At 42.6% G+C, this 14,978-nt stretch overlaps 1 protein-coding gene across 3 annotated transcripts in view; it reads left to right on the forward strand.

Moving 5' to 3' along the window:
- The first annotated feature begins 2,199 nt into the window (after positions 1-2,199).
- SYNJ2 (synaptojanin 2) overlaps positions 2,200-14,978 on the forward strand; it is a 110,577-nt gene continuing 97,798 nt past the window's right edge. For all 3 annotated transcript variants that reach the window (XM_014596818.3, XM_014596819.3, XM_019479800.2), the window contains exon 1: positions 2,200-2,368. In XM_014596818.3, the coding sequence (XP_014452304.2) occupies positions 2,248-2,368 (121 nt within the window). In that variant the 5' untranslated portion in view covers positions 2,200-2,247. The remainder of the gene's footprint in view (positions 2,369-14,978) is intronic.

Below are 14,978 nucleotides of genomic sequence, written 5' to 3' on the forward strand. Positions count from 1 at the left end.
CCTGTTATCATTTGAATACTTTTCTAGGTGATTTCTTCTAGGTTCTCTCTCCCTGACTTTCCACACTGTCCCATATTGATCTGAATCAAAGTGCCAAATATATGCACTGACACACTTTCCTGCCACAAACCCCTTTATCATTTCTTCTGTTTTAAAAGCATCATAAACTTGAAAAAAAAATCACATTTTTCTGCCCTTTGAAAAGCTTTTGCTACTAGGAATATTATAGATTCTGGAAACAGATTCACAGAGAGCATACAAATCTGTTTTCCTGAGAGTTGTTTACTTTGAGCTTTCTGAAGCAGGAACTGTGCTATATGTATGTCTGTACACTGCCTAGCCTGATATAACCTTGGACGATGTCCCTTGGCAGTGTGCAAGACAAACAACATCACAACAACAATAATAGGAAATATTCAGGGTATTTTGTGTTTTTCTCTGTCCACTTAGCAAATTAGGGTTCATCCCCAGTACAGCCACAACTGTGATTGTGTAGCTAGCTAAAGTCATGTTCACTCTAACTAATTAGAAGTATTTGCATCTGAGATGCAGCTTTTCTGCCATCAGAGCTGTATTCGCTCATCCACATCTACCTTGCTATTGTGCCCCAAGGAAAACCTCCCCACACAAGAAATTCCTGCCCAGAAGAGCATTCCATCTTTTACTCTTCTGTGAAATATGAAACACTATAACCAGAAGGAAATATGGCTACATCCTGCTTGATCCCAAACAACTTTGAAGTAAACAGACTCTTCCAACTTTTCTCTGAGCCTAACCTACATAAAATGAACTGTGCCAAACAGGAGATTTTATCACACCTTTAACTCTCCTATGAAATATGAACTTTAATTTCTAACTAGGAGAACTTTTACAATCTTTTCTCCTATGCCTGAAGAAGGGTGCTTGTGCCTGAAAGCTTGCAATTAAAGGCATGGGTTTTTTTGCAAAAATCTAGTTGGTCTAATAAAAGATATCACCTCTACAATGAGTTCTCATTCCTTTTATCTCTAGACCACTACAGCTACAGCCTAGAAACCTGACCCAAGAAAAATCTAGCATTTGCCTCAGTAGCGACTTGGGGAAAGCTGGTTCCTGGCTATTGATAAAGGTGAGAGGTGTATTAATTATAAAATAACTTATATGTACACAGCTCCTTTCAGCTGAAAGCATTTCTCAAAGTGAGGGCCAGCTCCAGTTGGCAAAACTCTCAGTGAAGTCAGCAGGAACTTTGATTAAGCAAGGAACAGCTGTACCTCATCAGTGAACTATAGCCACCCTGAGGAGGAGTGTGGGAGCTTTTTAAGGGGGCTACATGACTATTCAAGATTGGAAGTGAGACAGAACATTGATGAAGGGAGAGGAAGATTTGTGAGGGGAGGTCACATCTTTTTGCAGTCTCTCCTACCTCTCCTAGCAACTGGTCCATAAAAGGCTATGACCTCACCTTACCTATCTCCATTCTCTAACTGGATTGCCACGTGCACCCCCTACACATCGCCAATGCTTCATTGCATAGGCCTGAACACCCCTCTCTCCTTTCTAACAGCCTTGATGTTCCACTAATCGATCTATTTTTTCTTCTGCCACCCTGCTGTCCCTCAGCTGCTGCCTCACTGCCCTGCAGACTCTGCTTAACTCATTAAAAACAGTAACACAGGGATGGAAATAATTTGGGAAATGATTGGAAATGAGCTGCCTCACTTCCCAGAGCCTGATGAAAGGCCTTTGAGCCTGAAGACTTGCAGAAAAGGATATTTTTTTGCCATTGCCCAGTTGGTCTAATGAAAGGTCCCATTTCAGAACCGGGAGTTCTCGATTTGTGCATTTCATACATCCTGAGCACTGTTACTCCGGGTTCGAATCACACTTTGCCTCTTGCCGGGGGTCTGCAAAGAAAATTAGGTAGCCCATTAGATAGATGCCCATATAAAATCAGAGACCCCCCCACCCCTCCAGGTAATTTTCTTTTAAACCTTACAGGGGGGCTTTGGTTTCTTGTGGGAGGCTCAACCCTTTCTTTTACTGTTAGGGATCCTACATCCTAGAAGGGGTGAAGGGAAAGTCGGAAAGTGACCATGGCCGTCCACCTGGCAGCCTGGAGCTCCCCTCAGGCGCGGGGCGGGGCGGGGCGGGGCGAGGCGAGGGGCGGCTCTGCCCCGCGGGAGGCGGAGCTGCGGGACAAAGTCAATTCAGGGAAGTTTGCGGGCGGGGAGCGGCTGGCGGGGCCGGGCCGGGCCGGGCCGGAGCATGGCTCTGAGCAAGGGGCTGCGGCTGCTGTGGAAGCGGGAGCCGGTGCCCAGCGCCCTGCTGGAGGCGCGGAGCCGCCCCGACTGCCTGCTGCTGGAGGCCGGCACGCTGGCCGCGCTGGGTGAGGCGCCGGGCGCGGGCCCCCTGAGGCGAGGGCGGGAGGACGGGGAAAGGGAGAGCGGGTGCAGCCCGCCGCCAGTGGGGCTGGGAGCGGAAAGCGGAGCAGCAGAGCAGGCAGGGAGAATGGGTGGGGAGCAGAGGAGCAGACCGGCCAGGGAGTACAGGGGCGGGGGCGGAGCAGTAGGTAGGGTAGGAAGAAGAAAGCGGAGCAGCAGGGCAAGCAAGGAGAATAGTGGTGGGAGCAGAGCAGCAAACGGTGGGGAGCGGAAAGCAGAGGAGCAGATGGGTCAGGGAGAACAGGGGTGGGAGCAAAGCAGCAGATGGGGAGGGGAGTAGACAGCAGAGCAGGAGACCAGGCGGGGAGAACAGGGATGAGAGCAGAGCAGCAAATAGGGAGGGGAGCAGAAAGTAGCGGAGTGGGCTGGCCAGGGAGAACAGGCCCGAGAGCAGAAAGCAAAGGTGCAGACTGGCCAGGGATCGCTGGGGTTGGGGCAAAGCAGCAGATAGGGCAGGGAGTAGAGAGCAGAGCAGCAGACCAAGCAGGAAGAAGAGGGGTGGGAGTAGAGCAGCAGGTAGGGCAGGGAGCAGAAGGCAGAACAGCAGATCAGGAGGGAGCACAGAGGTGGGAGTAAAAAGCCGAACAGCAGATCATGCAGGGAGCACAGGCATAGAAGCAGAGAGCAAAGCAACAGATTGGACAGGGAGTACAGGGCTGGGGAACAGAAAGAGCAGGGCAGGGAGCTGGAAGCAAAGCAGGAGGTCGGGTAGAGAGCAGAGTAGCAGGTCAGGCAGGGAAGTGGATCAGAGCGGAGCTCAAGGAGGATGCAGGGCCTGTTTGTGGCACACCTGCCAGAAAAGGCTGCCCAAAGCAGTGGTTGCCCTGGGGCTTGGTAGAAAATCCCTCATGGTAGGACGGCACTGCTGCACCTGTGCTTGACTTCTTCATTTCTGTGGCTTTCTCTCCTCCATTGTGGCTGCAGCCTCAGCCAGGAGTGGGAGAGCTGTTGTGAGGCCTACCTGCAGATGGACCATCTTGCCTTCTGTGCAGGGCTACCGCTGCTGGGAGACTTCAAGGGGAAGAAAAAAATAAAAAATATTTTCCAAAATAAAGGGCCTGAGTCCTGGTGTACACTGGGGAGGTAGGCTTTATGAAGCTGTATGTGGAGATGCTCCAGTACCAGCTGAAAGCAGAGTTTACTTAGCCTGGTGGGATTTGTTTTGGTACAGTACATTGACAAACAGCGGTGTATCTCTAGTTGCATCATACGTTGTTGCAACAGTGTGAGTCTGCTTCATGTGGACAGGCCCTCAGTCTCATCTAGAGGTAGAGCAGCAATGAACACATCTGTACTTAAGTTCTATGTATGTTAAATGTCAAAGCTTACATTAAAGCCTACATTAAGGGTGAAAACTGGTCACAAAAAAATCATTGAACACTTGGAGAGTTAAGTTGCGTTACTAACTTTAACATAGCCTTGATGCACAAATGTTGGATTTTGTTTACTATCTTGGTTATTACACTGTTACTAGTAGTTAGACTTATAAGTGTGTAAGAGTTGTTTAGTCTGTCCATGCCAGGAATATAGGCATATTTGGAGTCCACTGTCTTCAGTGTGATTCTGCCTGGGCATTGCAGGCAGTCTGCAGATTCAGAGCAGCTCAGAGGAAGGGGACCTTAAATTTTAAAATCTTTAGAGTAAGAACTGTGTGTATTTTGTGCTTTCTGCAGCCTCAGTGGCATTTTCAGCATTTGAAAAATAATAGCCTGATTTTACTGTTGTATTAATTCTTCAGTCTAAGAGGATTGGTAATGCTGATTACCCATGAATAACTGATTATCAGCAGTTATCCACTTATGCTTTTCATGACAGGTATTTTTCATGTCATATGGACAGCCAGTAAAGGATGATCTTCAATATTTATAATGAAGAATATATGTATGTGTATGTATTATATGTATATGTATATATGTGCATACTGTATACATTATATATTATATATGTAATATACACTCAGATTGTTATTTATATCCTGAATCCAAATTGTTGGCACTCTGGCTTGTTACTAGACAATTCTGTGTTTGTACAAAAAATGCTTAATGTATAAAATCTTACTACAAAAATTCAGTGCGCTTGCTATATATGAATTATGTGATTATGAACAAAAATAATAAAAGATTTTTGCTTTGCACACTTATACCTGCTCATTGCCAAAATAGAAGAGAATAGTGCAAAATTGGAAAGTTGATCCTCTCTGTCTCTTGAGATGAGGAAAACTGAAGTGTCAGATGCTTTTATGAGCATCAGCTGGTTTGAGAGGTCATGTGACAAGCACCTTTTCAGCTAATTATCAGGAACAAATTCCATTATGATTTAGTTGCATGTACATTTGGAAATCCCTGTGTTTAAATGATGAATTAGCGAAAGTGTTTTGTGCCAAATCGAAGGGGCTATAGCAGCGCTTCTTACTAATAGGACTGTAGTGATAGATTTCACTGTACATATAAGCAACCACACAGTGTCTGGAGTGTGACTAAGTTTATGTTGCAGCCATTAAGAGTTTTAACATTATATGTAACAAACAGAGCTGATTGAGAAAAGAAAAATAATCTTTTGAAAATTTTGACTTTTTAGTTGTATAATGTTTCAGAAGAAAATGAAAAATATTTAGATTTTGAAATACTGCTGAAGTCCCTTCTGAGAGTTGTAGTTTGACTTAAAATTATGCTCCCATTCTGCTTAGTAATGGTGAAGGGAATTCCCAGTTAGATTGTATCTCCCAAAATGTGCCAGGGTCTCCAGTGTTTTGGTAAAGATGTGATGTATCTTGAGATGTGTCTTGGGAGATAAATTAAAATTGAAGTTAGGCTTACTAAGGAAAATAGGACATAAGGAGGAATCTGAATTTCAGTTTCTATCATACGTTATGCCAGGACACCATAGTCGAAATATTTCATTTTTTGACTGGTTTTCCTCTCTTTTGATGAAAAATCTAAATCTTAGGCAGCAAGCAGACATCTCTCATGAAAAAAAAAACCTTGTTTTGTTGGAAAGTTGCTGATCAGCCACACACAGGTTTTTATCTGCTTACTCTAGTATATATTGGAATATTTATGTCACAGGATTCTTCATCTTTACATGATCCATTTCTGGTGGAGTTCATTGGGAAACCTTGCTATATACCATTGGATGTCAACGTGCAGTAAAGAAATCTTTTTTTTCTAGTGCTTATCTGCTTTCAATTAACTGATATTTCAGTGCAATGTCTTAAAAATAGAAAAATAAATTCAAATTTGGGTATACTAGATATATTGCCCCATTTTCTTGTCTTAGGTCCTGATCCAAAGCCCACTGAAGTCTATAGAAAGTCTTCCATTGGCATTTATGGGTACTTGGTTTTGCTGGAGCATATCCAGAGCAACTTCATTGAAGTCCATGTACAATAGTGTAACTGAAAGCAAAATTTGACTGACTGACAATATCAAGTTATACATTGAATAGTCTGTGTAAGAAGTCATTGGAAAGGTTAATTTAAAGACATGCAAACTTAAAAACAACCTTCTTCCACAAAGCAACATTTGTTGTGGTTAGAAGCAACATTTGAAATTACTGTAATTGAAAATGATAAAATAAGAATGTGCTTTTTAATGTATATTTTCTGAATTTAGCAGTAACTTGTTGCAGCTGGCATTATTCTCTATTTCAGCATGTTCAAAACTTTGAAGAGCTGTATACCTTGCTTTAGGAAAACAAATTAACTCAGGCCCTGTCCTGCAATCTCACTATACTGATAGTCGTTCACATAAATATACCTTTTATTCCCCTCATTTATATTAGTTTTTCAGGTCTGGAGACTTTTGAGAGAGCGGGTTTACCCAGTAGAGCCAGTTTAATTCGTATCCCCTGTTATCTATATGAGTGTTCTCACACAGGAAGAAAACCTTAACAATAGGCAATTGTGATAGTAAAAGCACAGGAATTGGCAGGGGATTCAGGGACAGATGTACTCCCTTTAACAATCTTCATTCATTAAAAAATTGACTACATGTCAGCATAACTGTTCTGTTTGCTGATCTTTTTGTGGGGGTTTCAATTTATAATCTTAAGGCTTTGTTAGTTTTGGTTTGGTTATTTAATTTTCCTACACGTAAAGGAAATTTTCAGAAAGCACTGTACACGTGGAACAAGGGTTCTGCAGTCTCACTTCATAGCTGCTTAAACACCCATTGATAACACACAGAGGAAAAACATACATCTGCAGCACTCCAGTTGTGTAACTCTTGTTGAGTAGTAGCTTATGTAAGTACAATTATAAGGAACTGTTTGCTAAAAATGGATAAAACAAATTTAAATCTCTAATTTTATTTACATCTTTTGTATAGTTTGTCCTCAAGGACCAGTCTCATGAGCCACACAATTTTTTTTGAGTTTGGTTGCTTCCATCTTCTTGATGCACAAAAAGAGGCCAAAAAATTATTTTTTAAAATGATAGAAGCATAAGCAGTTTCCCCTCCCTGCCATCCACCTCACGGAGAATGCAATTAGAGCAAACATGGGGAAATGAGATTTTGCAAACAAGATTTTTAAAACAAGAAGTTTAAAAGCTGAAGTTGATCTACACCTACTTTTTCAGCCTGTAAATTTTTAACCACCACACTACTTTACATTTTGTAAAAAACTGTATATAGTGTTGAAAACAAAGGTTTTATACTTTTTCCTTCAGACCTCTGAGGGATCAGATTTCAGTCCTCCTTTTTTCTTTCTGTAGTTCAAAAGTATTATATGTCATACAATAATTTTGTCATATTTCTGCCTAAAAAGTACCTTAAGAAGGAGTTAATTTTGGCAGTACATATTAGCAATAGGAAAGATAGTAGGGTTGCTGTAGTTTTCCAGGAAAGCAGCAAAAACACCAAAGGAAGTCGGTAAAGAGTAAATGTTGGGGGGGGATGGGAAAAAGGTTAACAATAGAAATTCAATTGGAATTGCTGAAACCACTTACCTCTCCCTCAGAGCAATGCCATTCAAAGGCTCACACATTTATGATTAGTATGAAATAATGTTTGTACAGTATGCAATAAGGGCACCATATGAGATCAAACAGATTTGTTTTAAGGGTGTAATAGATTTTCATCTTCATTGTGGTCTTATTCTAGGATGCTAAAGTTTTTCAGAGCAATAACTGTATTTTGCAAGATGATGACTTGCTAATGGCAGTCCTACAGCTCTACTCCCAATGGCCACATCTACATGAGATGCTGGCTGTGCAGTCATTTAGTACTTGTATAAACAAGTACTAAATGACTGCTCAGTAACTGGAGTTACTGCGCAGTCGCGCCTACGAATGGCTGTTTCATGATGCTGGCTGCGCAGTGGCTTGTGAACTGCTGTGCTGTAGCGTTGCATCACGCTTCCTGCCATGCGACACTACTATGCAGTAATCATAGGCTGTTGTGCAGTCAGCTTCTTGTGTAAATGGGGCTAATAAGAATAATGTCAACAGCAGCCATTTTGAAAGAGAACAGTTTGTCATAGAATTTCCTGTAAGAGAATATAATTTGTTATATCATGAAGTACTGAAAAAGACACTTTCTCCGTTAGGAAGAACAATACATTAATTAACTGCTAATTAAGAAAAACTTATGCATGTGCTTCAGTTTTGGAAGCACATGCATAATTATTTAGCTGTGTTTTTCTGAGTGGTCCCTTTGAAATGATGTCTGTGCACATCCTCCAATAATAAAGGTACAAGCCATTTTTAGATCAGAGCTGAAAAGCATACGCCCAACATCCAGTGTGTTTCAGAGACAAAAAAACTCGGACAAGTATAGCAACAGGAGGGGAAAATCATTCCATCCCAGCTGCACGCACCAACCAACCAAGCCCAAAAGCATGGGAACTACCCAGAGTATAGCATAGGCATTACTATACCTAGATCATCCCTGACCAACGCTTATCCAACCTCTTCTTGAATACCTCCAGTGATGGTGAGTCTACAACTTCCCTAGGCAGTCTCTTCTACTCCCTCACTGTTTTAACAGTGAAGAAGGGTTTGTTTTTTTTTAACTGATATCCAATCTAAACTTGCTTTGCTGCAACTTCAAGTCATTGGTCCACATCCTGCTCTCTGCACCTAGAGAGAAAAGGCATTCTCCCTTGTCTTCATGGGAGCCCTTCAGATATTTGGAGACTGCTACCATGTCCCCTCTTATGTACATTCAGCTTATGGAAAAGGCACTTGCCTGTTTCTTTTAACCTCTCCTCTTATGGCTTGCCTTCTAAACCCTATATCATTTTTTGCTGCCCACCTTTGGATCCTCTCTGGCTTCTTCATGTGCTTTTTAAAATGCAGAGCCCCAAACTGTACACAATGCTCCAGACCAGTGGTTCTCAATCTTTTTTCTACCCATTTGCAAAGATCCATGGCCTGTCCTGATCCACACCCCTCTGAACCTGCTGGTGTCTGCCTCCCAAACCCCTGCCCCCTCCCAGGCCATGCTGGTGTCCCTCACTCATGACCCGGAGCCCCTGACTGCCCCCATCCTGCTTGGGCCAGAGTGTGGTGGCTGGGTGGCTGCAGTGGCTCTGGCTCATGCGGGCAGCAGTGGAGCGAGTCCAGCCCTGGTGCAGGCTAGAGGGAGGAGGAAGTGAGGCTGTGGCACCCACCCCGGGCTGGGGCTGCCGTGCTGCACCCCCTGAGCAGTGTCTCCTGGCTGCCCTGCCCCTGTGAACATAGGCACCAGCCCCAGTGCCTCCAGCCCACTTCCCCCCTGCCACCTTCCCCCCCTGGAAGGGGCAGGCGCTTTCCCATCACCCCTCTGCCTTGCCGCAGCTCACAACCCTTTGAAATATTCTTGCAACCCACTTTTGGGCCGTGACCCACAGGTTGAGAAACACTGCTCTACATGAGGCCTAACTAGTGCTGAGTCAAGAGGCGCTATCACCTTCTGTGTCTTGCACCTATTGCTTCTATTGCTGCTGCCCAAAATCACATTTGCCTTTTTGTGGCTGCATCACACTGTTGACCAGGGATCCTAATTTTTTATGATTTAAAAAAAAAAATCCTCAATTTTCAGATATAAAAAAGTAACCCCAAAACCACTTTTGTCTGTGATTAAAATGAAATGCCACAAATAAATATATATGTATATATATATAGTGGTGTTTCATTTTAATCATGGAAAAATATGGATCATGCTGTGTCTGATTCACCAGAACTCCTAGAACCTTTCCCATAGTTGTTATCATCCATTTTGTATTTGTGTTTTGGATTATTCTTCCTGAGGTGTAGCACCTTGGATTTATCAGCAGTTAACTTCATCCAGCTAGCTCCAGCCCACCTTTCCAATCTGTCAAAATCCTTCTGAATTATGCTCCTGTCATCCAGGGTGTTCACAGTCTTTCCCAGTTCCTGTTTTCCCCCTGCTTTAGCTGTGGCAGATTGGGGTGCCATGCTTTGTGGCTGTGTGACAGCATTGCCTGTGTAGTTTATTAACAGGTTAGACAAGCATTTGCTTGGGATGGTTTGGATAGAGGTGATCCTGCCTCAGGCAGGGGGTTGGACTGTATGACGTGTGAGATCCCTTCCAGCCCTATTTTTCTATCGCTTTCTGATTCTAAGGAAGAGTCAGTTTGCTGTCCCTGACCCAAAGAGCTTTACATTTATCTCATATTGGTACAGTGCTTTGTGCAAGGGGGGGATCCCAATTTATTTGTGGTTTTCAGTCACAACTTTAGGAATAATAAAGATAAATGTATACATTTTGTATACACATATACATTTGCTATTTTAACTTAGTTTTGTAATTACCTATATAAACAGAATTGACCCTTTGCATTGCTCCGTCCTTGTAGGATAACTTGCTGAAGCATGAAATTCAGTGGACAGCAGTCAAATTTTTTTTGCAGCTATTTGTTGTCAGTTTGACTGCTGTGTATTGAATGGCATACTATTTGGAACATGTTTATTTATATCTACTGATCAACAGAAATAAACCCCACAATGTGACTAATTTTCTTCCATGCAGACACATTTATTTGATATTATTTATATACCAAAATTCTGTTTGCAGGCTTAACACTTTGTTTACATTCTTAAACATCAAGTTTTCTGTTTATTTTTTAAATGTGTTATATACTGCACATCAGTGTGTTGCATTGTGGAAAACAAATTATTGAAAATATATAGTGAAGGGAGAAGGTACAATAGTGATCGCTGATGAGTACACACCATAGTTATCCTCTGCTAGGACACTGTTTATGTTAATTATGTATAAATTGTGCCTGCTGGGCATAGACAGTAAGTTAGATATTAAAATAATATCTATGGTGGCACAAGGAGCCATATCAAGATACATCACCTGTGATCATGGTGGATGAGTTAGAATTTCTGTTTTACAAAATGCTGGTTTTAAGTCTCTGGAGAACTTAGGGCAGGTTCTTGCTATTTACGCTACTGTGACAGCATCTGATGTAGTGAGCTCAGGCTCATGAAAGATAATGCAATGCATCTCTGATTTAGTTAGTCTGTAACAGTAGTTATCAACCTTGTTAGACTCAAGGCACCTCTTGGAAAATGCCAGGTCTTGGTTTTCGATCATTTTTTTGATTCCAGGGGGAAAAAAAAGCGATTTTTGTTTCAAGAACTCAAAAAAACTACAACAGGTCAGAATGTTTTTAACACCATGGATTCCTATATGAAATCTCTGTTTATCATGTGAATCATGCTTGCATACCTAACAATGCTAACATTGCTTGGTACCCCAAAGCACCCTTGAAAGAATCTCAAGGCACCCCAGGGTGCTGTGGCACCCTGGCTGGGATTCATGGGTTTATGAGGTGCAAATCTACCCTGCCTTCTGCCTGACTTTAGACTAATATGGCTAACTCCCTCTTTCAACATATAGACAAAGCCAGGCTACTTTTTACAGACTTTGTTATTCATGATTCCATTATTCCTCTTTGGTTGGAGTGTTAAAAGAACAAAGAAAATGTAACAGGCTTGGGTGAGCTTAAGTTTAAGAACATCATCAGCTTGCTAGAGACTGGATGTTTCTAATCTAATACTGAAAGCCCTAACTCTAAACTAGCCTCTCTGAAATTTCATTCTCAAAGCTTCTCTTGAATCTGGCTTCTAGAAAATTGAGAAATAAATTGATTTTGTTTATTTAACAGTCTACCACAGGGGTCAGCAACCTACAGCCCATGAGCTGGACCTGGTCAACGGTGCAGTAGGGGTAGGCAGCGGGGGTACCATCTGTGCACCCTGCTTTACCACCCTGCTCTATTTTTTCCAAAGCACTGCTGCCACAACTCTTTGCTCTGTATCTCATACCCACCTTGCAGCTGCCCTTCTCTTGCTGCCAGATTTGTCACTCTTGGCAGTTGGCGGTGACAGGAATTAGTGGTGAGGGGTAAGGGGCAGCAGCAATGGTGACTGCAGTAAAGGGGCATGAGAGTGAGAGAGTAGCCCACGGCACATAGCAGGGAGGGCTGGGGTGGCAGCAGGTGGCTTGGATCAGAGGCAGTGACTGAGTTGCAAACGGGGCCCTGCCTTTGGACCCAGCTGCTATATTTTGGCTGCTGTTCCTTAAGCTTGTCGACCTGTGGCCTACCACACTAATGGTAACCCTGGCCCCAAAAATCACGTGACAGATTTACATATTGCCTGATCTATATTATATAGCAAACTATATTCTGATAGCAGTAGGGAAACCTCAGATAATGAGATAAAACTGTTGTCCCTACCATCATGTTAAAACTTGGTCCAGCTGCCACGTACATATACTCTGACATTTAGACGTATGAATAGCACACATGTTAAGCAGGTATTCAGGTGTTTGCAGAATGAAGGCTTAGAAAGGAGCCAGCTCCAGCTCATTGAATGCCAGCTCTTTTCCTGCTACTGCTTTCTGGAAGAGGTGCTGCCTCTGTGTCAGTAATGGTTTTAGGAAATAGTTCCCTACTTCTTCTTTAATTGGGCTGAAGAACTGCTTTTCTTTCTAGACATTTGTAAAGTTTAGATTGCTAGGGTCTCAAGACAATATCTATTTAAGGTTTGGTTCTGCTGTCACTGAAAACTAGCAGGTATAGACTAAAGCCTTTGAAGGAATAAAAAAGAACTTGTATAAAGGGCAGTGCTTTCTGACACCTAAATTGGGCACTATTACATGAAGAATGTAATTTAGAGAAAACTCGTGATTCATAAGTGTCTTTTTGATTGTTAAGATGCATGAGTTTTGATGATGCTTATGATTATTTTCTGAAATAATATATTATATTTGGGGTCCCTTTCCACTGGATTTATTAAAGGCTAATTGCATTATTTCAGGTTACGAGCTTGTGGCTTTGCTGGGGTTAAAGTCTTGAGGAAAGAGACAATCTGATATATAATTTAGATCCAGAGCTTCTAAATATTTGATGCTAAGAAACATTCTTAAGGAATGTACATGGCATGCAGATCAGTAAACTCATTAAGAACACAGAATAAAGTTATGCCAATTAGTGCAGAAAGAGACCTAATTAACACTAGTGGGTAGTTTCTGGGCTTGCCAGTTACAAAAAGTATGGTCTGGTTCCTCTGTTATTTAATAATAAACAAATGTAATATCTAATTGAAAACTACCACTTGCTTACTCATCCAGCTGAGTAGAAAGCTTCCTGGGCCAGTTCTATCCACTTTTGTGGCCTCTAAGCTTCCATTAAAAATATATATATTTCTAACCCTTCTGGTTGAAAAGAAGTTTTCAAATGTGAACAGAGAGTAACCCCATGCAAACACGGTTTCCTAAGTTTGTAAGCAGACAGCTCTTAGTATTTTGGCAGCTCTGAGCTTCTGTAAATTGCAATAAAGTACAAATAGATTCCTGAGAACTCTGTGGGCAGTACTGAAACTCACAGGTTAGGTGTAGGGACCTACACAATTTGTGATTTCATGATTTTCATGGAAACCATGAAATTGGTAAGTCCCCTGCGAAAAAACATAGGGATGGTGAAAAGGTGCAAAAATTGCCACCGGGCAGGGAAAAAAGTAAAAAAGAGTGCTGCAAAAACAAGAACAGGCGTGAAGCCCTGGCATCCTTGTCACAGAGTGGCATGCTGCGTGTGCTGGCTCTGCCGTGGGAGGGCCCTGGGAGGCACAGCAGGATTCTGGGCACAGTGAAGTTGTGGGCATTCTTAAGTCATTTTTAAAATTATTTTCCTTGATGGGCTAGTTTAATTAGTTAGGTCAAGGTTAATTTGAAAGACTTAGCCTGTTGTAATGTGGATATGGAGTCCTGGCTCTGAGGGAGAGGAGAGCTCCAAATACTGATGTAAGCAGGAGAATTAATTGAAGCCAGGAAGACTGAACATCTCAGAGTTGATTGGGGAATGATGCTGGACTAGCAGACACAGTGAATTGACACTGAATTTGATATATTTGGTTAAGAAGATTGAATTAATTGAATATTTTATTTATTTATGTATTCATTCATGTGAGTCTATGAATTGACTCCATGAGTTTGAGAATGATGGACTGAGTTAGTTTAGCAAAATGCATATAATACCTAGGCAAGGCTAACCATATTCAAACGCCCTCCAAAACTGTTACCAGAACCCCAGAGTCACTTATGGGTCCAACACCCCTGCTCATCCAAGGGGGTCTGGAAGATCTGACTGTGTCCACCTCAGGGCAAGAACATCAATGACCTTGGTTGCTGAGTGGATGGGGTGTAGGGGAAGAGGAGCCCTAGAAAGCACCAACCATAGGAGCATGCCCACAGGCTGTCTGTACCATCCTAGGATCCTCTCTTTTACTTAAGGGAAACCTCCCATGGATGGGTGTCGGGTAGTCACCGGGTATGGGCTCATGCCCTTACGTCCAGTTGACATTCACCGGTCTCCTCCAGGGACACCACAACCCCCGGTCAGTCTGGGTGGGGCTCTTACTCTCTCTCTCTCTTACCGCCTGTCATGACTTGGATGTTTTTATTTTTTTGAAGTTGTTAACGAAAGGGAGGGGTGGTAACTACCCCACCTCCACCACAATGGTTGGTTCCTGCCGCGAGCTCCATGTCAATAAAAAAAAAAACAGAGGGAACGACAAAATGACCAGATGAAAAAGGTTCTTTTCTTTTTTTCTCCCCCCCCCTTTTTTTTTATTATGATGCACATCAAATTTCCTCTCCAGGGACTGAGTCCTGGATGACCCCTTGGCTAATTTGTTGCCTCTCCGGCGTTGACTCTTCCGCGCTTGCAGGCAAATGAGGAGTCTCTTTTTTTTCCTCCTTGCTGATTGCAGCCGCACCCAGCTTAATTGGCAGCCCGCAGCCGATAAAAAGTCAATGTAAACAAACTAAATAAAAAGGTAAGATGTGGGAGAGTGTCGCCTTCTTCCCTCTCTCTCTACCAGGTAGTAGCTTCCTTCCTCCCCAGATGCCTGACGTCCGACGCCACCAACAAATGGGGTTTTGTTTTTTCTTTACAGTCTCTCCTTTTTTTTCCTTTTTATCACGGCCGCACCCGGCTTAATTGGCAGCCCGTGGTGATTAATCAGGACTTCTGAAAACAAACAAGCAAATGGCTCGGGAGCATCTGGCCCTTTTATCTCACTCTCTTTTCTCTTTTTCTTTT

This window comes from Alligator mississippiensis, chromosome 1, assembly GCF_030867095.1.
Source record: "Alligator mississippiensis isolate rAllMis1 chromosome 1, rAllMis1, whole genome shotgun sequence".
NCBI classification, from domain to species: Eukaryota; Metazoa; Chordata; order Crocodylia; family Alligatoridae; genus Alligator; species Alligator mississippiensis.